This window comes from Pinus tabuliformis, chromosome 3_2 (assembly GCF_031772625.1).
Source record: "Pinus tabuliformis cultivar Carrire ecotype Pingquan chromosome 3_2, CPIR1, whole genome shotgun sequence".
NCBI lineage: Eukaryota > Viridiplantae > Streptophyta > Pinopsida > Pinales > Pinaceae > Pinus > Pinus tabuliformis.
Window position 1 is genome coordinate 592,160,959 of NC_142302.1, and position 27,861 is coordinate 592,188,819.

The window sequence follows — 27,861 nt, forward strand, 5'->3', positions numbered from 1 at the left end:
TAGCAGAGAGGTAAAACGATTAATGAACTCGTCCATAGTCTGCTGCCCCAGTCTTAAATCATGGAATTCTCTCGCCTTTTCATCGTAGAAGCACTCTGTCAAGTACCTTTCTTTGAAGTATTTCTAGAATTTCTCCCATGTAATGGTCCGTTCACTTACCCCCTTGACAATCTTGATTTCCTCCCACCACAAGGTTGCCTTACCTTGTAACTGGAAAATAGCCAGTCTCGCCTTCAAGTTATGATCGTACTCATACAACTGAAAATATTTGTTCATATTTATTAACCATGCTTCAGCTGCTTCTTCCTGTTCTCCATCGAAATGTGGGGGTTTAATTTTTCGAAATTCTCCCTGCAGCTCCATTCTCTGACGTTTTGAGGTTTGCTGCTCTGGTACATTATCAGAATGATCCTCTTTGCCGTCTGAATTTTCAGGTTCAATCTGATAGTCTTGTTCTTCTGTCATCCTCTGTTGTTCCGCGCTGGGGTTAGATAAGGGTGGGTTTTGCCTGTCCGACAGACTCTTCAGAATTCTCTCTTGTTCCACCGTCAAACGCGCGTTGTCTTCTCGCAATCGTGCCATCTCATTTTTCAATTCCTGAACAGTTTCCAGTATTGCAAGATTGGTACTTCGTGTTTCCTCACCCAACTGTACCCACAGCTCTGGGTTTTCCCGAGGATTACTGCCGGCTCCTTGCATTTCGTTACTTTTTCTGGCTTAACTATTAGCTGTTATAATTCTGTATCTCACCCCTAAATAGACAGAACAACAGTTAAGTAAATTATTAGCTTTCATATGTATGCATGGTGTAAGCTTCTGCACAGTGAAACATGTCATGCTTGAGGCCACAGTGTTGAAACTGGGCTCTGATACCAATTTGTCACACCCTCATAACTTATACATAAAAAAAAATTTACAATGCAGGAAATGATATTAATACAAGCCCATGTAATTCGATGGTATCACTTTTAACCGTTGGTTTCCTTCGCATTACTTTATGTCAATTTAATTTTCATGCTTAACCTTAGGTTTTTACTGCATAATGCTCATATGCTGCACGGTATTAGATTTCGGTGGAATGTGTATTGTTTAACACTAACCTACCCCCACCTTAGTACTTGGTATACATTGAATAGGCGTAGTGTTTAGTTGTCCGGCCGCTGTCTCCGCCGTACCAAGCCATCGTTCGCCTTTAATTCTTGGGCTCACACGTTGACGGGTGGCATGGGTTGCCTGTGGGGCCATGTGACACCTCGGGCCTCCACACCTCGCTCTTCCCGCTCCAGCTTCCCGCGCAGTGTTGACGGTCAAGATCTAAGCTCCAGATCGGAGGGCTGGAGTGAGCCTAAGGGTATAGGGTTAATACATAAACCCTCCCACTGCATCCGGGTTCATTTGCTACACAGCGTTGTTATCATTGGGTTTCAAACTCCGTCTCATGTGCTGTTAACCTTCCAGTGCCGTGACTTGTCCATCGCACTACCCAGGTAACACAGTGTCTCGTCTGCACATTCATTTGCAGCTAATCTCTTTCCCCTTTGATTTCTTGCTCAGGCTAAGTTTGCATATGTATTTTTCAGAGGTTTATACTGAATGAATTCCTTGTTGGTATTGCGTGCAGGTGGATCCGTTCAAGTTTCCTTCGGCAGCATAACCCCAACGCCTCGGCTTGTTCTACGATTTTACAGGTTGGTTTACATTTCTTGTAAGGTTCCTCCTGGGTGCGAGAGCTTGAAGCTCCCTTGACCCTAATGCATACTCGTTTTGTCTATTGCAGTCTGGTCTTTATGTGGTCGATTCTCTTTTGCTCTCGTGTTGAAGAGGTACTTCCTGAGGGAAAACCTCACGGCTTATGAAGGTTATCTGTCTTGTTTAAGCCATGTCCGGCTACGGTGAGTTAAGATCCACCGGAAATCTTGGCCGATAACACTTACAGTGGCTTGTGTTGAACGTTTGCTGCCCATTGAGGGGTTTTGGGCGCTGATGCCTCTTTTTTTTAATTATCATGGCAAATGTAATGAACTGACTGTATGCCCAACTCTCGGGTTAACGGAACTATACTGTACATTTCCTTACTCAGTTATGTGTATATAAATGTTACTTTCCAGGCTTATAATATCGGTGTAATTCCTATCTTGTACTCAAGATTTGTCTGCTGTCGAAATTTCTCACGAAATATTTATGTTTTAATACTATCTACTATAATTTGCCATTAACATTGTTGATAATGATTATTGCCTCTGGCTGTAACCCGACTGTCTGTCTGTACCTGGACAACAGTATTCTCCGGTTTTTACCGTTTCTTAACGACTGATAACAAGGGAATGTACTCATACCCTCTGTATAATCTGTGTCGTTGAATGATTTAGCTAATGATTTGCTTGTTCGGGTTACGCGACAGCGTTTTGAACACTTTCTTTTTCTGCAAGAATAGATTATATATTTCCTATAAGGTTACATGGTAGCATATACAGGTTCTCTGTTGATATGGTATTCTAGGAAATGGTTTCACACCGCCGGCTCACGGCCGCGGTAATGCATGCTCTGGACTGTTATGCTTTCTTAAATACAGTGTGGGGTATATTTCCGTAACTTGTGTATTTAAAATTCCTCTGCTGGTTGTATGTATTGAGCACTATTTAAATGGCACTAGATACTGTAGGGTTCCAGTATTTCCTGCAATCGCAGGGTCTGCTCTCTGTTTTAAAGAATATGATAATCTCCGTTATATATATAAATCATTGGTATCCTACTGTAGCTTCGACTTCTGTTTGTCAAGATTAAGAGAGAAGGTTGTTGGCCGGTTGTTCCTTACATGGCTCAACGAGTTCTCCAATGTTATGTTCGCTATTTTCTTAACTGTTCCAGTTCTATAGCATCCTTTCAAGTCGCTTTATTGCATGCGTTTTACTTACAAAGAATTACCTCTGTACCTCTGTTCTTTTTACTATGTATGAGGTTAATGGTCTGTATTTTTATAGTTGACTGATATCTGTTCTTCTACGTTATCATAAAGATAATCTGATATTTAAGTTAACTACACTGTTCAACCTAAATTATTCATTATGATAACAGTCAAAGAAATGAGTTCTCTGAGTGTGCAACATTCGTTATTCATTTAGTTATTCTGCAGTAGAATTTAAAAGAATAAAACACACAGCCACATCCTGACTACTATAAATCCTCTGTGTATTTTTCATTCTTTATACACTCAGTCTCTTTCAGCAGTATGAATTCGTACCTGGTTCACCAGGAATGCAAATGAGTTCTTCAGTAAATTCACCTGCATGCTAGTTCTGCTCTTCCACCCAGCCATGAGACCCATCCATCAGACGGAGTTCTCCCCCCGAGCCATCTTGCAGGCCTCTAGCCCTCAACAAGATATGTGCACTTATGCCTGGTTATCTGGTCCTTACCAGACTTAACCTCTTTCTTTCTTGTATTGTCTTTCTCCTTTTCCTTAGAAAAGATTTCTTCTGTCTGTCCCAACAGCACAGAACTTCCTCCCTACAACCAGGACTTTTCCTGTTTGGGAGGGCAGTTTCAATCAGTTATTCCAACTGATCTCTTTCTTTGAAATCCACCTCCCAGAGGCTGCCAGCATTTCAAGAAAATATTTAAATTATTCAATAATGCAGTTTAACAAAGTTTTGTTTCTTTCAAACATAAAACAACAACTACTATATTGTCTTTTACCATAGTAAAATTCACATTTACATCTTCTGGGGTCATTACATATGGCCCCACCTCCACCCCCAAGAGACAAGGTTACCCCATCACGTAGTAAGGGATTACGCTGATCCGGATTTAAACAGGAACGCAACAAATTACAGAGATAACCATAAACACAGAGATGTAGTGGAAATAATACTTCATTTCATTAATGTAAAATACTGAAATATGCTTACAAATAGAAATGGAAATAAACCAGCTAGGGCGATGGTAGCTTGTCTTTGAGAAGAGATGTGGTGGCTACATGCCTCTGAACTGTGTTACAATGAGGTTCGAAGGCCTATTTCTTTTTAGAAACAATGGAAAACCCTGAACATCCAAAAACCTAACCCTAGAAGATGAAACGCCAAACTATGGGCCCCGTTTGGGTAAATTGGTACATCAACTTCCTGGGGTCGTAACTTTAGCATATGATCTCCTTTTGACGCACACAATATCTTGTTAAAAAGATTTATCTGAGAACTACAAACTTTGGGAAGAGCAACATTGGTCCATGGACCCATGTTTCTCCCAGTTTTCCCAAAAAACGTCGTTTGAGGCCTCAAAACGGCTTCGGAAGTTCAGGACCCGAAAAACTGCTAAAAATAGTAAGTTGTGCTACAATTAAGGAAACTGAAAAAGCTTAGAGAAACAATGGCAGGGGTCCAAGTTGATTTGGCAAGTGGCCACCAATATCCACCTGGATCATTCCTCCCCTCTTAGGAAGCAATGGTCCCCATTGCGTTGAGTTCCTCCATGAGATGAGGAAACTTCTGCTGAACTTGGTTCCTGGTGAGCCACTTGCCCTGGTGAAGGAGTTGGCCTACTTTGACAACTCGATACAGTTGGATATTCTATTGGCGAGTGTGCTTGATTTTTCTATCCATGATCCGATCAGTTGCAACTTGTTCCATGCAATCCGGATTTAATTCTGTGGGTGTGAGCTGTTCTGCAATGTCAGATGTGTCTAGTAATGGTGGAAAGTATGGCCGAAGGCGGTCCACATTGAAACTGGGTGCAGGCCAAGGAATGGGGAAATGCTTAGCTCAAATACATTGTCTCCCACAACCTTGGTAATGGTGTAAGGACCATATCGGAGTGGTCTCAGTTTCCGATAGGCTCTGGTAAGGCGTTCCTTTTGCAAATGCAACCAGACCTTTTCGCTCACCTGAAACTTGTGTGGCACCCGATGTTGATCATGTCGCTATTTGTACGTAGCATTTGATTGCTCCAGAATGTCATGGACCTATTGTCGAATATGTTGGATGTGCTCAATGAAGCTGGTTGCCTTATCTGTTTCGGACTAGACATGAACTGAATCTGTGTGAGTAGCTGCAAATGGCATGGCCACATCAATGGGACATAGTGGCTGGAATCCCAAGCCCACCTGAAAAGGGCTGTGGCCAATCGAGCTGTGAAGAGCTTGGTTGTAGTTGTGCTGAACATAGGGGAGGCTCTTGTCCCATGTTCGTGGATGCTTTGAGTTGTACATGCGCAGAATGTGTACAATCATCCTATTGACAACCTCTATTTGGCCATCAGTTTGAGGATGGAATGTTGTGGACTTAGTGAGTTTGGTGTCCAGCATCAACCAGAGACTGGACCAAAATGTACTGAGGAACCAACTATCCCGATCTGAGATGATAGACTGTGGGATCCCAAAGTGCACCAACACTCATTCAAAGAAGATTTTAGCAGTGGCTTCTGTTATGATATTCTTCTTGCAGGCTGCCATAATGGCCATCTTCGAGAACCTGTCGACGACCACAAAAACACAGTCGTTTCTACGCTTAGTGGAAGGAAGGCCTGACATGTAATCCATGGAGATGGATTCCCAAGGTTGACTAGGGGTAGGCAGCGGGGTATAGAGGCCTTGCTTCTTGATGGTTGGTTTGGCAATGGCGCAGGTAGTGCATGATCTGATGTACTTCCCGACATCCTGTCGAATATTCGGCCAATAGAAATACTTTTGCAGCACTGCCACCATTTTCTCGACCCCGAAATGCCCAGCGACCCGACTATAGTTTGCTTCCCAAATCATCTTGGCACGCTCGCTTGAAGGAACACAAAGGTGACCCAGGTGGCATAACAGGGCATCCTGGAGGTGAAAACCTGGAACATGCCGACCCTCCGAGAGTGTCTGGTATGTGTGGCCGAATTCTGGGTCGCTTTTGTATAGAAGGTGCCAATCAGAACTCTCGTGCCCACAAGAGTTGAGCACGGTGGTTAACGCAATGATCGGTGGTCGACTGAGGCAATCTGCAACATTATTTGTGTTGTCCTTCTTATACTTGATATTCAAATGGAACTGTTGTAGGTATGTAGACCGCTTCTGATGGCGATCATTCTGCAATTTCCCTTGGGTCTGTATGAACTGCAGGAGTCGGTGGTCTATGTGGATGACTGTTTCCTTCTCCAAAATGTAATGCTTCCATTGTCAGCAAGCCTGCACAGTGGAATACATTTCTTTGTCATAAGTGGGATACTTCTGGACTGTGTATGAAAGTGTCTCACTGTGATATGCCACTGGATGCCCATGTTGAGTAAGGACTGCCCCAATAGCATAGTAGAGGCATCCATCTCGACCTCAAATGGTTGTTGCAAATTTGGTAACACGAGCACTGGTGCCGTTCATAGATGATCTTTCAACTCTGTGAATGCCTTCTGTTGAGATTCAGACCAAAAGAATTTTGCTTTCGCTCCTCCCTTGGTGACTTGACTCAAGGGCCAAGTGATATGGGAAAACCCCAACACGAACCTGCAGTAGAAGTTGGCAAGACCTAGAAAGCTTCGGAGCTCTGTCAGAGTGGTTGGAGATGGCCAATCCTGAATGACTTAGATCTTGGTTGGATCCACATGCACCCCCTGTTCATCAATAATGTATCCTAGATACTGAACCTGGGTCATGCCAAAAGTGCATTTCTCCAAATTGGCACATAGCTTGTGCTGCCGCAGTGTTTGGAGAACCTGTCGGATATGGTGGAGGTGCTCTTCCCAACTCTGGTTGAAGATTAAGATGTCATCCAAGTATACCACTACGAATGAGTTGGTGAATGGCCACAAGATGTCATCCATTAGCATCATGAAGGTTGCAAGAGCATTCGTCAATCCGAAAGGCATAACCAACCATTCGAAAAGGCCCTCCTTAGTTTTGAAGGCAATCTTCCACACATCAGAGGGTTCGATTGGTACCTGGTGATATCTTGACTTCAGATCGATCTTGCTGAAATATTTTGCCCCCTTTACTTGGTCGAGGAGGTCATCACTCTGCGGGATTAGGTACCTATTACGGACAGTGATCTTATTCAACACCCGATAGTCAATACAGAGTCTCCAAGTCCCATCCTTCTTCTATAACAACATGATCGGGCTCCCACAGGGTGATGAACTCGGACGGATGTGACCTTTCTGCAACAATTCCTGAATCTGCCTCTTGATTTCATCGTTTTCCATAACAGAGCGCCAATAGATTGGTCCATTGGGCAATGGCGCACCTGGGGTCAGATCGATGGAGTGCTTGACCTGACAGTGCAGAGGAACCCCAGCGGGGGAGGTGAAGGTGTCCTCGTACTCCTCCATGACCTTGTCCATCTGTAGTTGTCATGCGGAGGGGCTCTGTCTGGAGGTTGTGGCCACCGTCTTCTTTTTTTCTTGAGGGCGTATCATCAGGAAAATAAATTTCCCAGTTTTGGAAATGAGCTTATTGCATTGTTTTGCACTAACCGAAGAGATGGGAGTAGGCGATGCTACGTCCGTTATCCTGTACAACTTATTTCCCAATGTAACAATAACAACACGGGGCCTTGATTCATACACAGCATGTCGCTTCCACAAGTATGGTTGTCCTAATAATACATCACAAACTTCAAGGGGAGCAATGTCACACAATACATCATCCGTGAAGGGCTTGATGTTGTATGGAAGGCGACACTGTTGGCTCACGTGAAAATCCCGTCCTTGGTGAAGCCACCCGATGGTGTAAGTTTGTGGATGTGCTATGGTCGGTAAGCCCAACCGCTTCACGAACTCTGCCGAAATGAGGTTCTTTTGGCTCCCGCTATCAACAATGAACTATAGCGGGGATCCCTTCACCCACATCTGGGAGTGGAAGAGATGCTCCTCCTCCTCTGGATCTTCGGGTTCCTCCTTCTGTATCTTCATGGTGGCAACGGTGGCGTTGGGCTTCGCATCGATAATCTGCTTCCCTTTTTCATTCCCCTTCTTGGGTTCTGACTCAGAGTCAGAACATGCATATGATTCTGAAACCTTTAGCTCGGCCACTAGTGATTGCTTGGCCCGACACTCACTTGTGTTGTGAGTGGAGCTCTTATGGAACTCACACCACTTTCCCGTGTCCTTTTTCGGCTTCATGACGCCGTACTTTGCTTGCAGATTTGGCAGGTTGTCTTGGGTCATCCTGCCTTGGCTTTGTCCTTTGTTTTACGGTTTGGGGGCACCTTTCACTTGCTTCAAATTCGCAGATCCAAACTCTCGCTTCTTCTATTTAAACTTTTGCTAGACCTTGACGGAATATTGGTATGTCGTGCCGAGCGAGGGGATGTTCAAGAATTTTATTTCTTCGTGGATGTACTTGTGCAGGCAGTCATGGTATTTGAGTACTAAATGCTGCTCCGAATCTTTGATACCCAACTTTGTGCGAAGGGTATGGAAAATATTGGTAAACTCCGGTACGTCTTGGTCCCTTCCTTGCCGCAGTATGGTCCACTTTATGTATTGATCCTCATAGCTTCTGACAGGGTAGTATTGCTCCTTGATGGCATCCTAGAATGAATCCCAAGTGGGTGCGGCTGAAAATAATGAGCCTGTACTTTCATCCTTTAGCTCGCAGTAGGTTTCCCACCAATCCTTGACGTGGGGGGCTACTTTGAGAAGAACGAAAAGAATCTTTTCCTGACTAGAAAAATCATGAACAGAAAAATAACCCTCTAGCAGATTTAACCATTTATCTACCGCATCTGCGTCTATTTGACCCTCGAAGATAGGGATTTCCAAATTAATTTGTACCTTAAAGGGGGTGGTGTTTCCAGAGGAGCTGCTGGAAGTCGATGCGTCGCCTTTGGGTAGAGGTTGAAGGATCTGCGCAAAACTATCCATCATCGGGTTCCTTTGCCGCTCGATGGCTTCTTCGAGCAAGATTTTGATAAGATCTCATGCCCCCTTGTCTTTCTTTTCCTCTGCCATGGGAGGCCGTCGAGATTTGCGGGGCTAGTCTTGCAAAGGGTCGACTAGTTCAATCCCTAACTCCTTATATCCCAACCTCGTTGGGGATATGTAAAGAAAAACAGAGAAGAAAAGCAGACCACTCTGATACCACTGATCCGGATTTAAACAGGAATGCAACAAATTACAGAGATAACCATAAACACAGAGATGTAGCAGAAATAATACTTCATTTCATTAATGTAAAATACTGAAATATGCTTACAAACAGAAATGGAAATAAACTAGCTAGGGTGATGGTAGCTTATCTCTGAGAAGAGATGTGGTGGCTACATGCCTCTGAACTATGTTATAATGAGGCTCGAAAGCCTATTTCTTGTTGAGAAATAATGGAAATCCCTAAACATCCAAAAACCTAACCCTAGAAGATGAAACGTGAAACTGTGGGCCCTGTTTGGGTAAATTGGTACATCAAATTCCTGGGGTCGTAGCTTTAGCATATGATCTCCTTTTGACGCGCACAATATCTCGTTAGAAAGATCTATCCGAGAACTACAACTTTGGAAAGAGCAACATCAGTCCATGGACCCATGTTGCTCCCAGTTTTCCCAAAAAACGTCGTTTAGGGCCTCAAAACGCTCTGGAAGTTCAGGACCCAAAAAATTGCTAAAAATAGTAAGTTGTGCTACAATTAAGGAAACTGAAAAAGCTGAGAGAAACAATGGTGGGGGTCCAAGTGGATGTGGCAGGTGGCCACCAATATCCACTTGGATCATACGCACCAACCACCCATTTGCTATTTGGGCATTACACGCACCATTGTTGTGATCTCCCTCACTATTAGGATGATTTGATGGCCCTCCATCAGAACAGTGTTGTGACGCTATTAGTACCTACTACTTTAGTTATGCATGTTGGTTCTCAAACCATTTATAGTGTCTTCAAGGAAGAAGCTCCATGCTTGGTTCAACCTTATGATCATTATCATTCAACCTCTCACTCTATGTCAGTCTCCACTAGGATGGCAAAGCTTCCAAAATCAAACCTCACCGAAATCTGTCAACACATGTGCATATGTGACCAATTCAGACATCTGATCAACCAGTATCTAGATTTAAAAAAAATAAGGAATATTTTTCTCTCATCAATCGATATTCCTCAACCTATTTGTTCAAACTAGTCTAATGCAAGTGCAATAGTTGTCACATTTTCTCACAAGACCATCACACACAAAAGTTCCCATACGTTCCCCGACTTCGAAAGGCACAGACAATATTATGACAAAATGATGCAGGGCCTTATGTCCCTCCTCCTGCCACTAAAGCTAATATCAATAGGTGCCACACACCTTAAATAAGTGCCCCACCTCACGATTTTATTCACTAATTATCGTCACAAGCTACGAGAGATGCCACCATGCACACCATTTACTACATCAGCACATGACCAACATTAAATGCAGTGCACCCTTGTGATATTTGTACAAGCACATTTCATAGCTTAACCACCTGTCCACTTCTTCAAATATTTGGATAGCTTAGCATAGCACAACGTCCTCTCCATGCAATTCTTAAAGATAAGGACCCCATGGCCCTTAGGACACCACCACCTTCCTAGGAACCTTCTCCAACTCAACATCAAGTGATCATTAGGGAGATACTCCCACCTCTTGGTGAAGATGACACCCAACACCATATTCGATTAATATCGTCGACCGTAAGAACCTCAGTTCATGCCATCTGCTCATGAATATTCGGTGTGGATATTTCTTTGCCCTCGGCAAAGGTTGCGCTACCAATGAACACTTAGAATCGTTATGTTTATGCATTGTCAACCTCATTAGGTTCTACAACATCAATCACTAAATAATTTTTGTGTTTATCGACCAACACCTCAAGCTGTCAATCCCACCTGCATGACCTCTTACGATCCCTATCACCTTGAAAGAACCTTTAACCTAGATGAGGATTCAGAGGCTATGATGGAACCAGAAGACCCATCAGATATCATGCATCATCGCTCATTCTTCTTACCAAAAAAATATTTCTCACCTATCGAAACACCAAGGCATAACATTTGCGTAGTAGAGACAAATGATTTTCTATCACCAGGATAGGCATTTTGGTTCAAGAACCCTATCCCTGCACCAGAGGCATGCATGGAAGGAAACATGCCCAATATATCACCTATATTTAAGGTAGATATCTCCACCAAAGTCGACATAGTCGAAGAAATATTGTTGGGAGCAACTTGTTCCCTTGCAAAAGTTTCCTCGTACAAGGACCTATTTCAAGCGTATAGGGATATTTTCACATGGTTGTATTTGGAAATGATTGGTATTAGTACTACCATTATGGAGCATCACATTGTCACATGGCCTGATGCCTACCTAGTTAGGCGTAAGCAACATCAACTCCACCCTTCCAAGGCAGAAGCAATTAGACAAGAAATCAATAAACTCAACAAAGTTAATTTTATCTATCAGATCACTACACATTGTGGGTTATTCTGAAATTTCTTTTGGATTAATCACATAAACATTATTTTTTGGTCGACGTTTCAAACCCTCTATTGTGATTCATCGTGGATTTCTAATCTTACACCTATCTTAAAAAAATAGGACATCATTCGAGTTTGTACTGACTTTGGAGATTTAAACAAAGCATGTCCCAAAGACCATTATGCAACACTTTTCATCAATCAGTAATTGACGTTAAAGCGAGAACGAAAAATTCTTTATGGATGGCTTCTCAAGATACAATATGATTCAAATCCACCACATGGATTAGTACAAAACAACCTTTAGACCACATGCACCCCATACATTATTCTAAAAATCCTTTGCAACAAAGATCGTTCTTAATAATAAATCTATTATTGTTCCTTTTTCCAAAAGTGCCTTATAATAAACCATCATACCTTTGAACACATTACATAAAAATATCTTGGATTTTTAAAACCTCAAAGTCCCCAACTAAAAATTCATTAATAATAATATTAAATTGACTTTGTAACTAAGTATCTTAATTGCATATAAATCAAATTTTCATAAAAATAAAATAAATAATTAAATTTAATATTTTAACATAGCCATATAAATTAAATGGCCGTTTATAAAGATCAATCCATAATAAATATGAAAACATTACTTCATAATATATTTTATATTGCTAAAGTTCAAAAAAATCATAAAACTATCTAAATTATTATTATTATTAAATATAAAAAAGTAAATTGGCTCACATAAAAACTCTTCAATTGTAAATTGGTTTTATTACAATATCATGACTCAATACCATGAATTACCAATTCATCAATTATTTTATTTTATCAGAGTGTTATTAATCTAATATTTTTTTAATAAATCAATATAATTAAAAAAATAAATAAATATTTGTTTTACAAATAATACTAATCCTTTAATTTATGAATAATACGAAAATAATTCTAAACTATTTTGTAAAATTTAATTTTTTATTGTTTATTTAATAATTATTTATCATTAAATTAAATTTCTACATACCTTAAATGAAAATAAATATACCGATCACTATAAATAAAACTTTGTAATGAAAAATAAAAATGATAGTGGTAAGAGTTTACACCTACGTGCTAAATTGATGACTGAAAATGATATATGCACAATAAATTAATACTAGATAGATAGGGTAGAGCGACAACCCCTCTATATATGAAAAGTGAAATTGAGGATATTATAGGGCTTTTATGTCTATGGAGAACATTCATGAGTTATATATAATATATGAAAAGTGAAATTGAGGATATTATAGGACCTTTATGTCTATGCAGTACCTTCATGAGTTATATACATAAGTTTAATTTGTTATTCTACATCATAAATCATAAATGGTAAGTCTGATCTATATATGTATTTATATATATAATTTAATTTATTAGAGGTTGGTTTATAGTTTATTTTCTTTTTTATTATAAAATATTGGAATTTAAATTTTATGTAAATTAAGTATATTTTAAAATGATGTTTGTTTGGTTAAGAGTTTATTTTTTTGGACTTGAGGAAATAGGTTAATGAGTCAAAACGAAAATGAAAATCTATCTCTTTAGGTATAGTGTTAGGTAATTATGAGTGGCGTGGCTTTTCTTGAAGAATTCTTTAGACACTACTAGTGGGGTAATTCTCAATAGTGTGGCTTTCTTTGAATCACTATCATGAATCAGCCTCATTTACGAATAAGATCCTTAAAAACTAAATTATGATAAATTTTCTCACTCTATAAAATTAAATATTTTATATTTTCAAAAATAATATTAAATAAATAAAGTAAAATTAAATTAATAATTTAAAATAAACTTACAAATTATATTTAAAAATAAAATAAAATATTATTTTTTCCCATATACATATTAACAAAAATATAATTTCTATTTGTTCAAATTTACATAGACTACGCACTTCTTACGTTGAGGATTATTCAAAGTTTTGGATTTACATAGACGACGCACTTCTTACGTTGAGGATTATTCAAAGTTTTGGATTTGAACATAATAGAGCTTTTGTTATTTCTTACCAGATTTTTTTTTTTCATAATTTTGAAAAATCTTCAAACATATATGCCCGAAAACCTTATAGCATTAAACGACATTTACAAAGCAGTATGTATAAAGTCTAATGAGAGGGACCGCTTCTTCTTTACTAACTTCTTCCTGGTCAGGAGGCTCAATGAAATTCAAACCTGAGACCATTGAGGCACCGTAGGCTATTGCCTACCAAATAGGGCTGTTTCAATTGGTCCTACATCCAGTTGATTGAAGGCTTTCAATTCACTCCCTCGGACCATCATCGCATCCTCATGTCTTTGGCTATTGTTATACTTGAAATAAATTCATTATGTTTCAATTACGAAGTGTGAATTTCCTCATACAGCTGATTTATATTTTATTCCCAGAAAAACTGGATTTCTATACTCTAGGATTGACCATCTGTAGTACCCGTTGTCAATCCTCTTGAAAACCGGATTTTCTTTTCCTCCAGAGAACATAATTTCTATACTTTTAGTATTAGCGAACTCTAACACCAGTTCCAAATCCTGTTGAAGCCCAATCCTTCCGCTAGCGAACTGTAACACCAGTTCCAAATCCTGTTGAAGCCCAATCCTTCCGCTGACAAATTCAAGTTGGCAAGTTTCCAAACACAAGGTAAGGATATTCAATTCATGTTGACTTCCCCTTGCCTCTAAGATTCAGAATTATTGATTGAGGCATAGAAACTAATTACTCCCAACACGCTCAACACCAATGGTTTCTGCCTTCAATAGCACCTGATTCCTATTCTCCTGAATGTCAGTGTACACAGTTTTTTGGACGACAAACCTAGATCTTTCTTAAATAAATCTCGTGAATGTTTTAGTTTATACAGTTTTTTTGACGACCAACCTAGATTTTTCTTAAATAAAAATTTAACATCAACATAATATGAATGTGATTAATAAAAAAAATACATTTATTAAATATAATTATAATCGATTTTTTAAATTAACTTAATTTTTATTTTTAAAATTAACTTTATTCGATAAAAAACATTTACTACTTTAAATTTATGACCAATCAAATTTAAATAAACAGCTTATATCAATTCAATGGTGTACAAAGTGAAACCTGCTCAAAGTAATAACTTTTCAGCAAATTCGCTTTAAACTCGATCCCTGCTCAAAGTAATGACTTTTCAGCAAATTCGCTTTGAACTGGATCCTAGCTTCAAAATTTGCTGAGCCAAGTTGTAAGAATTGTCCAGATTAAAATATTTTTCTGAAAGATAAAAGTTAATAAAATATTTTAAACTCTTTTGAACAAATTCATATATATAATATTTTAATTATAAAACAGTTACCATTTTACATTTTCAATTTCATTAATTAAATTAAATTCGCTTTGAACTAGATCCTAGCTTCAAAATTTGCTGAGCCAAGTTGTAAGAATTGTCCAGATTAAAATATTTTTAAGAAAGATAAAAGTTAATAAAATATTTTAAACTCTTTTGAACAAATTCATATATATAATATTTTAATTATAAAACAGTTACCATTTTACATTTTAAATTTCATTAATTAAATTTATGACCAATTAAATTTTATATAAACAGCTCATATCAATTCAATGGTGTACAAAGTGAAATCCTGCTTAAAGTAATGACTTTTCAGCAAATTCACTTTAAACTTTATCCTAGCTTTAAAATTTGTTGAGCCAAGTTGTAAAAATTGCTTGGATTAAAATATTTTTTTGAAATACAAAACTAAATAAGATATTTTAATTTTTTTGAACAAATTTATATAAATAATATTTTAATTATAAAACAATTACTCTTTTACATTTTAAATTGATTAAATTTATAATAAAATATAATTAATATTTTCAAGATATCCTAAATATATTTATGAAAAACAAAAATTATTTTATTTTTATACAATTCTCGTTTGCAATAAACGAATTAAAAAAATAAAAAAATCTTTTTGTTCCGTTTATTTTTATAAAATTGTAATAACGACCGAAAACAATACGCAATGCAAGCACTATATAATTAAAATATTTAATCATCCTAAATCGAAATTAATTTTAATTTCAATAATAAAACTAAATTAGGACTTGTAAATGTTGGATTACTATTGAAGAAAAACACAAGATCGGATATGTAAAAATTTAAAATAAACTTAATATGAGGGTTTCTGTTAAATGTCATGAAAAACAAATCGTGTGCATCTTTTAAACCTCCATTGAATGTAAATGTTGCACATTGCTCTGTCTCTTAAATGTCCATGAAAAACAAATCGTGTGGTCTTTTAAACCTCCATTGAATGTAAATGTTGCACATTGCTCTGTATAGGATTGATGACCATCTAGAAAATATATTTTTAAAATTCAGAAGTATACTGTCAATTTTATAGCACCGAAAAAAATATAATTTAATATTAAAATAGGAAATGAAACGGGTGACTTCATATTAACAAATAAATTAACCGAACACGTTATCACTGGCTATTCAGAACTTTATAAACTTATAAATTTAAAACTTTAAATTGATTAATAATTATATTAAATTTACTCTTCAAATTTTGAATCAACAAAAATGCTGAAATACACTAGTATGTAAATAAAATTTTAATAAAATAAAACTCCGGAAATTAAAAAATATCATAACATATTTGAAAACATAATAACTTAACATTACATTTTTGTAATAATTTACAAAGGTGTGCTAAATTTAAGGCATAACATGACGGGCACAAAAATTTGAGTAGTCAGATATTTATTGACAAGGTAGAGTGATGACCCTTTCTATATATCTAAGTGAACCTGAAAAAATTGAAGTGGTCGAATATTTGACAAAGTAGAGTGATGAATAATGACCCTTTCTATATATCCATATATAAAATTTTAATAAAATAAAATTCTGGAAATTAAAAAATATCATAACATATTTGAAAACATAATAACTTATTGAGTAGTCAGATATTTATTGACAACGTAAAGTGATGACCCTTTCTATATATCTAAGTGAACCTGAAAAAATTGAAGTGGTCGAATATTTGACAAAGTAGAGTGATGAATAATGACCCTTTCTATATATCCATATATCCCAGAGAACCTGAGGATAATATAGATGACAGCCTTTATATATCCATATATGCCAGAGAACCTGAGGATAACCTGAGGATAATATAGATGACAGCCTTCATAACCTTAGTTCAGTGTTAGATGACAGCCTTCATAACCTTAGTTCAGTGTTATTTTACTTATTACATATTGTACTAATTTTATAGTAATCATAAATTAAAGTGAGTTAAAAACAATCCAAATCGCAATGGATTCACTTTCAATATTATTCATAATGAAATTTCAAATTTATATCAATTAAATACATTGCATGTCATAATATCAATATCAAGTTATTTGTTATTAAAATTTCAAAATTAAAATAATATTAATTAATTAAAATTAACTATAAAATTTGATTTTTTTTAAATAAAAATACATTATTAATTTTAATATTTAATTATATTTTTTAATAATATATTAATAAATAATTTAATTTTAATTATTACAATTTTTCACTTAACATTGGATATTAACTCAAAATGGTTATTATCAAATTATATCTTTTTACATCCGCCTGTATTCACAAAAGACATTATGTCATCATTGAAGTAAATTCCAAGTTGATTATTAAAACGGCTATGTAATGGTACATCACTGATAAAGTGTCGAAATACTGGAGGCTATAGCAGGTCTTTCACCATATTTACACTCACCTGCAAACCTTAAAAACTGTAAGCTTTGTCCATGTAAAAAGAAAAGCTAACATGTTAGCTGATCATTTGGCGAATGAAGGAGTGACTAATAAGAAAATGAACACTCGGCACGTTTGGGAGTTGTTACCCCCAAGTAAACTGTCCGAGGACCGTCTTTGTCACGCTGCCAAAAATAGGGAGCAACAAATTGACATGATGGATCGAAGAGGATCAAGAGACAGGCGAGAGGATAGGAAAGCCTAAACTGTTTGCCTATTGTTTGGCAGTGGTCCAAAGATTGTTTTGGCATTAGTATTCCATTGGATTTGAGTGGAAGGTTGAGATCAGTGGAAGAAGACCAAGGATGCAGTGGCGTGAAGACCGATTTGTAAGCGTTGTAGGTTTAATCGACCATCGATCAATGTATGGATCGATGGCGACATATTGATTAAAAAATATTGTTATCTATGAGTGTCTGTGTGTTAAACAGAATATGGCAGAGAAGTTGTGGTTTAAGCGCAAATCCATTAATAAGTAGAAGATCAACAGTGCAAGAAGGAAGGAACGAGAACCGTGTGATGGGATAGATCGACGGTCTTTGCTTGGCGGTAGAGCACACAAATTAATTCGCGTGGAAATGGTTTCTCGAACCACAAGTGGTATTTCGAATGGGGTGAAGTGGTATTTCGGGCCAGGTGTAAGTGGTAAATGGGGTTTCGAGGTTGGCCTCTGATTCCACTCTTCAAGCAAAACGTAGTAGCAAGGAGGAGAGAGTAAATCGTTTTTCGGACGATTAATCCTTGTGCTACTTGTCCACCCGAAATCAGCATGGACAATTGGATCCATGAAGGGTAGTTCAATGGTGGAGGTTCGGTCGTGTAAGTGGTTGATCAGTGATCGGAGGAAGGAGCTGGAGTTGGAATTGTGATTCGCCTATATGCAATTTAGCGATTCAACGATAGTTGTTGGATCATTGAAAGAGTTCGACGACAATTTTCAAGCCGATCAAAGATCGGTGTTTAGTGAGGGCAAAGGGAAGTCGTTGAACTGGAAGTGCAGACCTATCGTTTTTCATGGTTGCAAATGTATCATTTTTGAAGTCTGACCTTATGGGTTGCGGGTCGGGTTTTGTGTACTACGTGTGTAATCTTAATTTTCCGATAGAGTGAATGGTTTGCTTCTGAAAGGTTATGTGGACCATTTTGTGGTAAACAAAAGGAATTTGGTTTACCCTGTGACATATGTAATTTACTTGTTCGGTTAATAGAAAGCTCCATTCTTACTTGACCCAAAAAAAAAAAAATTCTTCATCGCCGTTAAAAATAACCACTTTTCATCCCACTAAAGATAATGGAGGTTCAAAACACATTAAACTAAGTTGCACATATTTTTTCATGGCCAGAGATTTGAGATAAAACCTTAAAAAGAATATAAAATATTCTTAATATATTCATATACATTAAAGCTTTTAACAAAATTATATATAAATAATAATATTAATATACATTAATTTTTTTAACAAATTTATATATAAATAATAATATTTATATTTTTAGTTACAAAATAATTATTATTTTATTTATAAACTAGTATAGATTTATCTTAAATACAAATTTAACATGATTTTAGAAAAATCTGATTTTTTACTTGCAATATTTTAATGTTTTATATAGCTATTTAATTTTTTTTCTTTGAGATTTAAAAAAAAGAAATCTATTTCCAATGATATAAACAAAATTTCAATTTCAATGACGAACCAAAATTACACATGATACTGAACTATAAAATTAACCTCTCCACTCAACTAAACACAAATTTATATTTATACACTCTTAAAAAACAAATTATATATAAATAATAATATTGATATTTTCATTATACTCCAATTAGTAATTACATCTGTAATGAAAAACTTAAAAATTAAAACTAAAAATGGCAAAGGTTGCATCCGTTAAACGTCCATTAAAAGCAAACAGCTTGCATATTTTAAATCTGCATCAGAAGTAAATGTTTCGTTTTGTTCTGTATGCGACCTATGAATTACACTGCGGAATACTTGCAAACCGTATGTCCATTAAAAGCAAACCGCTTGCATCTTTTAAAGCTCCACCAAAGTAAATGGGGCACCTTGTTCTATATTCGACCTATGAATTACATTGAAGAATATTTGTAACTATATCATTTCGATTAATGACCACCTTGAAAATACATTTTCAAAATTCAAAAATACACCCTCCACCCTCCAACACCAAAAACATAACCTGACAGTATTCTGTTGACGACCAGCATTATATGGAAAGTTACACGTCCTTTGGTAAATTAAGGCCTTCAAAGCACTATTGCCTTCGTTTACTTCTGGAGACGGCAGCACCAAAAACGTCGTTCAAAGGAGTCGTGGAAACCAGAGAAGCCCATAGCAGCTCCAGTGCCTGATAAAATATAAAATTGTTATGGTCTTCCCATTCACAGCATTATGATCACACACGAACTACAAACAACTCTAGTATCTCCTTACCTCATTTGGACCAACACTCACATTTCGCTCCGCCAAATCTGATAACTCTTTGACATTGAACAACTCTAGTATCTCCTTACCTCATTTGGAACAACACTCACATTTCGCTCCGCCAAATCTGATAACTCTTTGACATTGAGCTTATTGAGCAAGTTAAGGCTGGTGATGGTTGACGACGGAGAGATCTGCAAGTCATCGGTGATTATGAAGGTAACCGTTTCTTTCACATAACCTCCCCCGCCGCTTCCACTTCCACTGACTCCTGCGCCATCAGTTCTACCTCCCATGGAAGGGTTTTCCAATTGCACCTCATAGCTCATAGTATTGCCGCAGGCACACCTGCCCCCGCTTTGACTGGTCACATAGTGGGTCTCGTTAATGTAACTGCTCTTATATGATTGGTACCGCCGCTGTACCTGGCGTTGGGCCCCACAAACGTAATAGACTGTCGGAGCCGACTGTATTCGAAAGATGTTAGTGGAAAGGGTAGGTGTAACCTTAGGCTCCAGTAAGTCGGATTCCTCTGCAATCATAAACATAGTCTGGAGCATGTCTACGCTGTTGTAAAGGTTAGTGAGGCAGCCGATTCTCTTTGCTTTTTCCAACGCTGGAAGCAATTTGATAACAGAAGCTGTTGGCAATGTGAGAAAGCTGAAGAGAAGATCGACAAAATCCTTTCCTGCCTCTGCATAAAATATCTTCTGACTTTTCTTGTTCACCAGAAGCCTTAGACTCATGCAACTAGCAGTTTGGGTTGCCATCATGATCACTTCACGACTGCAAAGCAAAACCTAACAGGGTAGAACTTAAGAGGAGATTGCCGTCTACCTAAAGCCGAAGAATGTTGCATATCACCAAAATTTCAGGACATTTACTGGAAAGTACTTTGAGAATGATGCGAACGGTCATTTTAGATCTTGTTCACGATCCCCAGATTCGAATTTAATAAGACATGTGGCCTGCGTACGTCGACGTGCTATGTTAAACGTCCACAAACTGTTTTATGAATGACCATTAAGGTTGGTCAGCTTTTGTGTACCAAAACTTGGCCCTATGGTACTCTACCATGTGTGGACTATTCGCCCTTCTAATGATTTTAAGTACCCATCCACGCTGCTCAATTTAAATGGACAAGGGCTAACCAGTCTGCCATAAGGCATTAAATGTCAAGTTACCTACATACTCTATAACAAAATAACATATCCCATATATTTTTTATTTATCTAAACAAAATAACACAGCACAAAGCACAAGTATTTTTATTTATCTAACCAGCACAAATATTTTTTATTTATCTGAGTATACAGATAATGGGACATTTAATGCTCAAATACCCTATGACGGACGTGTTAGCCCTTGCTAATTTAAATGTCCCTACTCTCAGATCTCCGTCTGACAAATGCAACCATAGGAGAAAGATATGGAAGCACATCTCATGCGTTCTACATGTCCTTGATCATTCCAAGGAAGTATAAGGACATCTCATTCGAAACTAATGCACTTCCTTTCTTAGTTCAATCCAATTATGTATGAAAATGCGGGAATAGGCTTCTGTTTTTAATTTACGAACATTAGGATTGAGCTGAAGTAGGAGTTGGTGCATTGTGCATGAATTTATCATCAGTTACATGAGGCAGACGGGGAACAAGAAACAAACACAATAGTGAAGATAACCTATATTAAAATGGGATTCTCGAGGCCATAGAAAGTGGATATAATTTCTGGGGAGTGGAACGGGAAGTAGTATGGCCTAAGACCAGCGATCTTTTGCCATTGCAATATAGGTAGATTCATATAGGTAGACTCAGATGCTCATTACCGTTGCTCCATAGTAAGGCCGTTATAAGGCTTATGCATACGTTATATTCATATGTCTTGCGGTTAATAAAAAATTTGATTTGGTGTCTTGCATATTTATTGCACTTTATAAAAGATTTGATCCGATGTCTTTCCATTGCATTGTATTGAAAAATCTTTTGTGATTGTTGAAATGTGATATGATTGTTTGATGTGAGGGAGAGAAAAGGTCGAGAGAATCTGACGTGCCAGAGAAAATCGAGCCACACGTATATCTCATGTAAAAGGAAAAGTATTTTTGGTAATGATGTATTGGATGGAAATAGGTTTTTTTCTTTCAAGCTAATATGTATTTAAATTAAAAGATCTTCCTTGCATTGTAGTGTTTGATTATGCAAAAAGTTTTGAATGTGAAATGGTTTAATTTTTTTTTGAAATTTGGGAGGAAGGGAAAATAAGAAAACTTTTAAATGACATCAATTTTTTTATGTTAATGTAATATATTGTATAAATAAAAAATTAGTGTGATATGTATTAAAGAAAGGAAGATTGTGGTAATGTAGTGTTTTACCAAAAAAACACTTTCACTATAAAATGTGAAAAGGAAATTTTGGCTAAGGTTTTTAGATAAATGTTTAATTTCATAAGTTTTTTTTGGTAAAAATAATATTTTTGAGAGGATGTAATGTGTTATGTTTTTATCATAGTTTTTTAACCACACATAGATGGGTGTGACACTATTGTATTTTTTCTTTTCACAAATACTCAGACTACGTCTACTTCAACACTTAATCAATTTCTTCACTAAGTGTTCACAATGCACCGGAATAAACATTCATATTATCTTTTTCAATTAATATTTCATCAATATGCAATGGAAATCATAACACAAGTATACACATATATTTGGGAGGGGAAACTATCGTAATTCCACTCAAGAGTTTTATAATAAAGTACAATACTTTAAAATTTTACAATTTTACATAAGGCATGCAGCAAGCCAACTCGACCTCTATACTTTGCCAATTTCTCCCTGTGGATATAGCGGAGTTGTGCAACGCTACCCACCGTGTTGTTGTTGCCACTCGTCTTCTACTTGGAAACTCTAAATTACACACTACCAAACTATCTGCAGTGTTCTGCGAATTCTGCCCAATGTGCAACACTCCTTACCCGAACATATGCCTACATTTGGTGCTTATCGTGAAGCATTGCTCGTTCACAAACCCGTCGTTCACCTGTTGTCCATCGTAGCACTGACCACCCGTCACACTACGGCCCAATCTACCTACACAATGGTCGCACTAATCGAACCTTCGAAATATTCGTGCCCAACTCCGTTTAGAACTTCGTTGCTCTTCTTATCGATTCGAACACATCGCCTACTGCAAAATGTGCAGCGTACAACCCACCCAAGACTTGACTCTCCTCGACCCTCCTCCGAACTGTCTGAGCTTCTGCACAAATACCTGCACTACAATCTGCCTGCCCTTGGCTTGACCTTTCTTGCGACTTCTCAAACTTGCCCTTCTCTTTGCTCTATTTTCATTCGAACTCTGCATTAGTTGGTTGATGGTCGAACTCCATCTAACTTTCTCCAAATATATGTACTCCTTCAATGAATGCGACCACCCAAACGACGCGTCTATTAGCTTCCCATGGGTCGACCCACCATGCAAACAACCTACCCACCAACACAACGCAACCATGAACTGTTGGGTCAACTCGTCAAGCCAACCAACATGTCGCACTTCGCTGCCGAGGTCGACCAACACATATGAAACTCGTCTAAATGGTCACACAACTCGCTTGTCGCACAACTTGTCCATTGGTTGCCTTTGCACAGTCGCATTCCGACACCACACATCAGGTGGGTGCCCGCCCATTAGCACGCCTATTATACGTGCTCGCCCATCTGTCGTACATAACCAACCAAGTCACCTTTAACCAATTGTGGGGTCACACAAAACTGAACATCTCACCTCCTCATCGTACATACCTGAACGCTCCACCTGAGTTTCCTTTAAATGAATGCAGGTGCTCATCGCACATCTAGGCACGCTGGTACTATGGGTTAGGTTTTTTTACTCTCTCGGGCACTCTCGACTCACATCTTTGACATCCCCCCCCCCACTCTAAATAAGGTTGTCATCCTCGGAAAAATAATTATCATCAAACTATCACAAAGTGTCGCTAGCTCCAACATCCAATGTCCATGCTGCCCAACTCTGTTCTCCATCACACAAACCTCCATCAAGGCTCATGACTCAAAAACGACAATGTCTCCTCAATCCATGATCATCAACTACACATGTTGCAATCCCCTCATGTCGACTCACCATGTATCGTCCTCATGTGAACTACTACTATGCTACTCCAACCCAACTCAAACACATCTCACTACACTTACATCCCCCATGGATTTGGATGGGCAGTGCAACCATCATCCAATCCATGAGAATACCTCCTCATGGAATCATTGGTTGCTTCTCCAACATCTTGTCACAACCTCAAATCGATCAAGAATCCATCCCATTTCTATCAAGTGTAAAATAAGCCATGTCTAGGTCCATGAAGTAGTCTCCATCTCATTTGTAACATGCTTTCATCAATGCTAATGTCCATGTGTTTCTCATCAATAAGCTACATCTGTATAAGAATCATCCTCCATGTGTGAGAGAGTCTTCTCCTCAGATCGGTCAAGAGATCCTCCCATCAACCCAATTCTCAATGTGCCATATCCAGGTCCATGAAGAAACCTCCATCTCATCTAAAATATGTCATTCATCAATAATGTCAAAAAAGGGGCAAGTCTACACCTGCTTCATCATCTTGTCCATGTGCTACCTGTTATAGACAATTTTGTGCCTTGCAGCATCAGGCATGAATTGTCAATAATCCAAGGGATCCAAAGTCCCTAAACATGATGTTCCTACCCCTAGAGGAACAAGGTCAGCAAACCAACAGCTCTCAGATCAGTTCTCCACCTGAAAACACTCAAAAACAAGCAATCCTGAAATCAAAGCAGGTGCTCCACTAGGCTTCTGCGCTGAAACTCAACTCCTCCATGGTGTACCTGTGTTGCAAAGCAGGTAGAACAAAGACCACCTGCGCTGAGCGAGATGGGACAAGTGGCACACTGAGTCATTGCTCTGGAATCTTCCAAAAATGACACTTGGATCAGGGATTTCGCCTTATGATGAGTCAGAGGCTCTGTTTCTCCAAGTGGAAGCAAGGTTCTCCAAGTGGACTCAAGAACTGAAGATCAACTGAAGAGAGAGAGGACACAAGGCAGCTACACACCAGTTGCAAGCTGACTCATCCTTTCTCAATTCATCTATATATTGAGCTCTCTCCTATGAGCTCAGGAGGCTGGAATTTTGTGCAAAGTAATGATATGCTGTTGGTTTCACTATAGAACTATTGGGTGATTGCTTGAAGGAGGTGAAGAGGAGAAATTCTTTCTGCTGGGAGGTGTTGTTGGATTGGGGCCTTTAATGGTTGTAACACTCTCAGAACTTTACTTCTTCCATTAATAAAAGCTATTGAGGTTCTTCTATATGCACTTGTTTCAATGATGTATTGTGATAATTGTATATTTGATTTATGCTAATCCTTGAATCAGTTATGATTGCATGCTTCTTGTAGTTTCCTTTTTTGTTATTTTGCAGGATCTCATTGTAGCTGGGCCAGCAAAAGAGCAAGGAGCTGGAAGCAAGCAGCAAAGAGAAGAGTTTGGATTCGACATTAAGCGCAAGGCAACGGTTAGTGCATTTCTTCATTCTCTCTTGCTTTCGTAAAGAAGTAAACCTTAAGTAGTTTTCTTTACAGTTGTTGCTGAGGTACTATCACCCTTATAGTGGGATAGGGTCATCCGAGTCGGATACTTTTCCCTACAACAAACTGGCGACTCCGCTGGGGATCGTATCTGTTTGATTGTTTGTAGTATTTTGCTATTCATTTCCTGAACAAAAGAGTACCAAATCGAAAAGCTTTTGACTATATCAAAAGCGAAGTAGAGGGCAGCTACTCTAGCTCATTTCTGAGCATGTTCATGATTTAAAGAGCTGATCTACAAGGATCCTTGTAAGCTCTTAGTGATAGCTTTTCATCTTCCTTGTCATCCCTTAGTGTGTGCTTGACTGATAGCTTCTGATTTGAGCAAAAACTGTGAATTTTTGAGAAAATTGTGACCCGGAAACTGAGAAAACGCAACTTTCGTTTTCCAAAGCAGGTAGTACACAGGCTACCTGCTTTGCAACGCAGGTCCCGAAGGGGCTACCTGCGCTGAGAGCCAGACTGGCTGTGCAGCACCTGCGTTGGCCCAATTTTGCCTTGTGCATTTGGGGTTTCCTCCCTTTTTCTTGCCTGTTTTCACTATAGATTTTGCAGCCAGTTACCAGTCTTGTACCTGTTCTGAAACCAACCTTACTTGCCATCATTCCGCCTCTGTTATATAACGAAATTGTACTTGTTCTTTTGTATTTCTTACATCATTTACAATTTCCCATAACGAAAGTGAACTAGTCTTGTTTTGGCCTCTTAGATCTGAACCTGTGTTAGGCATTTTGCTGGTCTAAAGAGTTAGCTTGTTTGCTGTCCATAGCTGATTAGTCTTTTTACTTTCGTCATTATGGTTTGATTTCATGCATTTCCAAGTGTTTAAACAAGTAAATCTTAAGGTGTCTTTTGATTTTGGACCAGCTTGTTTACTTTCGCTTGAAATCGAAATCAAAGTTATATAACAACTTTCTTTTTGTAATACATCAACATTAAGAAAAGGAAAAGAAAATACATGCATTGTGCATTTTGCATTTGACTGTTTGCATACTGATTTAGGAAAAATTGCATTAGTGTGTGCTCTATGATCTGTGTGAAAAGATTTGTCTTTCTTTTCCCTCAGTAGTTAAGATTTTCAAAGTTGAAAGATTGAAAAGTTTGCTTCTCATCGTAGACTGCATTCAGGAATTTGTTACATACATCTCGTGGTGATCCTTAAAGGCAAACTGCTAAACAAGATCAACATTAAAATAAATTCAATTTACATAACAACGCTTTGTAACATAACGCAAACACATAGAGGTCTAGGTAGAGACGTGTTCCGGCGTCGTTAAACATAGTGACTGTCGATCTCTACGAAGGTGGGTGATTCCTCCTGAGAGTCGGTGGCACTAATACGGACTTGTGCTCCCACGTACCGTCGCGTATATATTGGGAGACCCCTATAGGAACAAAGCCTTTATCCATAGGAAGCCGTGTCGGCCGCCCTACTGATCGCGATGCAGTGAACACAGTATTCACGAAGATCGACCACCCGTACCGTAAAACGTATTATGTGGTTTCGCGAAAAGTTTGGCACACCCTCTGCCTAGAACTCCAGAGAAGTTTCTTTTGGCCTTTTTCAAACTCTATAACTGAAAAAGTCCATCCGAGCATTTGTCACTTCGGGCTCGTTAAAACATCGAAGGAGACTAGAGTCATCTTTAGCCTTTTCTCGACTCTTAAAACATGAAAAAGCAAAGTTGTGTCTAAAGCGTCGTTAATAAAATTTATTTTAATCGGAACATAATCACCTGTTATTCCCACGTTGATATTTCAGTTGAAAAGTATGGAGCCCACCAACCAAGGAAGTCACCTTGGTGGAAGTCCCAATCCCTTCTCCTCTTGGGGAGATGTTGGTGCGCCTCATATGGCCACATTGTCACTTCCAGGATTGACAATTGGCCTACCTGTATGGCTCTTTTCAACTAATGTAGTTCATATCACCACTAATCCTGGGCAGTCGAATCAACAGTCAGACCAGTCTAGAGCTACCCACCAGCCTTCCACTTCTTACAATTCTTCCTCTGATCCTTCATCTTCGCAAGGTAGAGCCGACAAAAGTCAGCCTCCCATGGAGAAGAAGGAGAAGAAGAAGAAAGAAAAGAAGCAGAAGGAGCCTAAGGCGAAGGCGACTGGGGGCAAGCAAAAGACATCTGACAAAAATCCACACACTGAACCGACCGGGCCTAAATCGCCATGTGTCATTTGCAAAGGGACCCACTTCCACCGTGACTGTCCTTGTATTCCCTGGATACTAAGGGACTGGTCCCCCAGGTTACACAATCCGGTAGCATCAACCTCTGATAGACATGTTGATTGCATTCCGTCAACTAGCGAGAGTGAAGGACAAAGAGGGAGACCAAGATCACCCTGCAGACTGTGTGAAGGCGATCACGCCATCCACCATTGTCCATTCTTAGATGAGGCGAAGAGAGTTTTGGAAGATCGTTCGGTTTCACCGTTACGACTTCCTCCTGGATACCAAAAACTCGTGCCAAGTCCCTCGATAGTTGAAAATCCAGCTGGCCCGATCAAGTGATCAGCTGAAGTGTCAGTCATTGAGAATGAACC

At 38.3% G+C, this 27,861-nt stretch overlaps 1 protein-coding gene across 1 annotated transcript; it reads right to left on the bottom strand.

Moving 5' to 3' along the window:
* Nucleotides 1–13,506: 13,506 nt before the first annotated feature.
* On the bottom strand, nt 13,507–20,432 carry LOC149181950 (uncharacterized). Its single transcript, XM_089414392.1, has 6 exons — nt 19,752–20,432; nt 19,510–19,585; nt 19,418–19,428; nt 19,221–19,300; nt 13,797–14,034; nt 13,507–13,638 (listed from the first exon to the last, which is right to left on the bottom strand). The coding sequence occupies exons 1-6, from the start codon at nt 20,430–20,432 to the stop codon at nt 13,507–13,509; spliced, it is 1,218 nt and encodes a 405-aa protein (XP_089270518.1).
* Between the last annotated feature and the right edge of the window lie 7,429 nt (nt 20,433–27,861).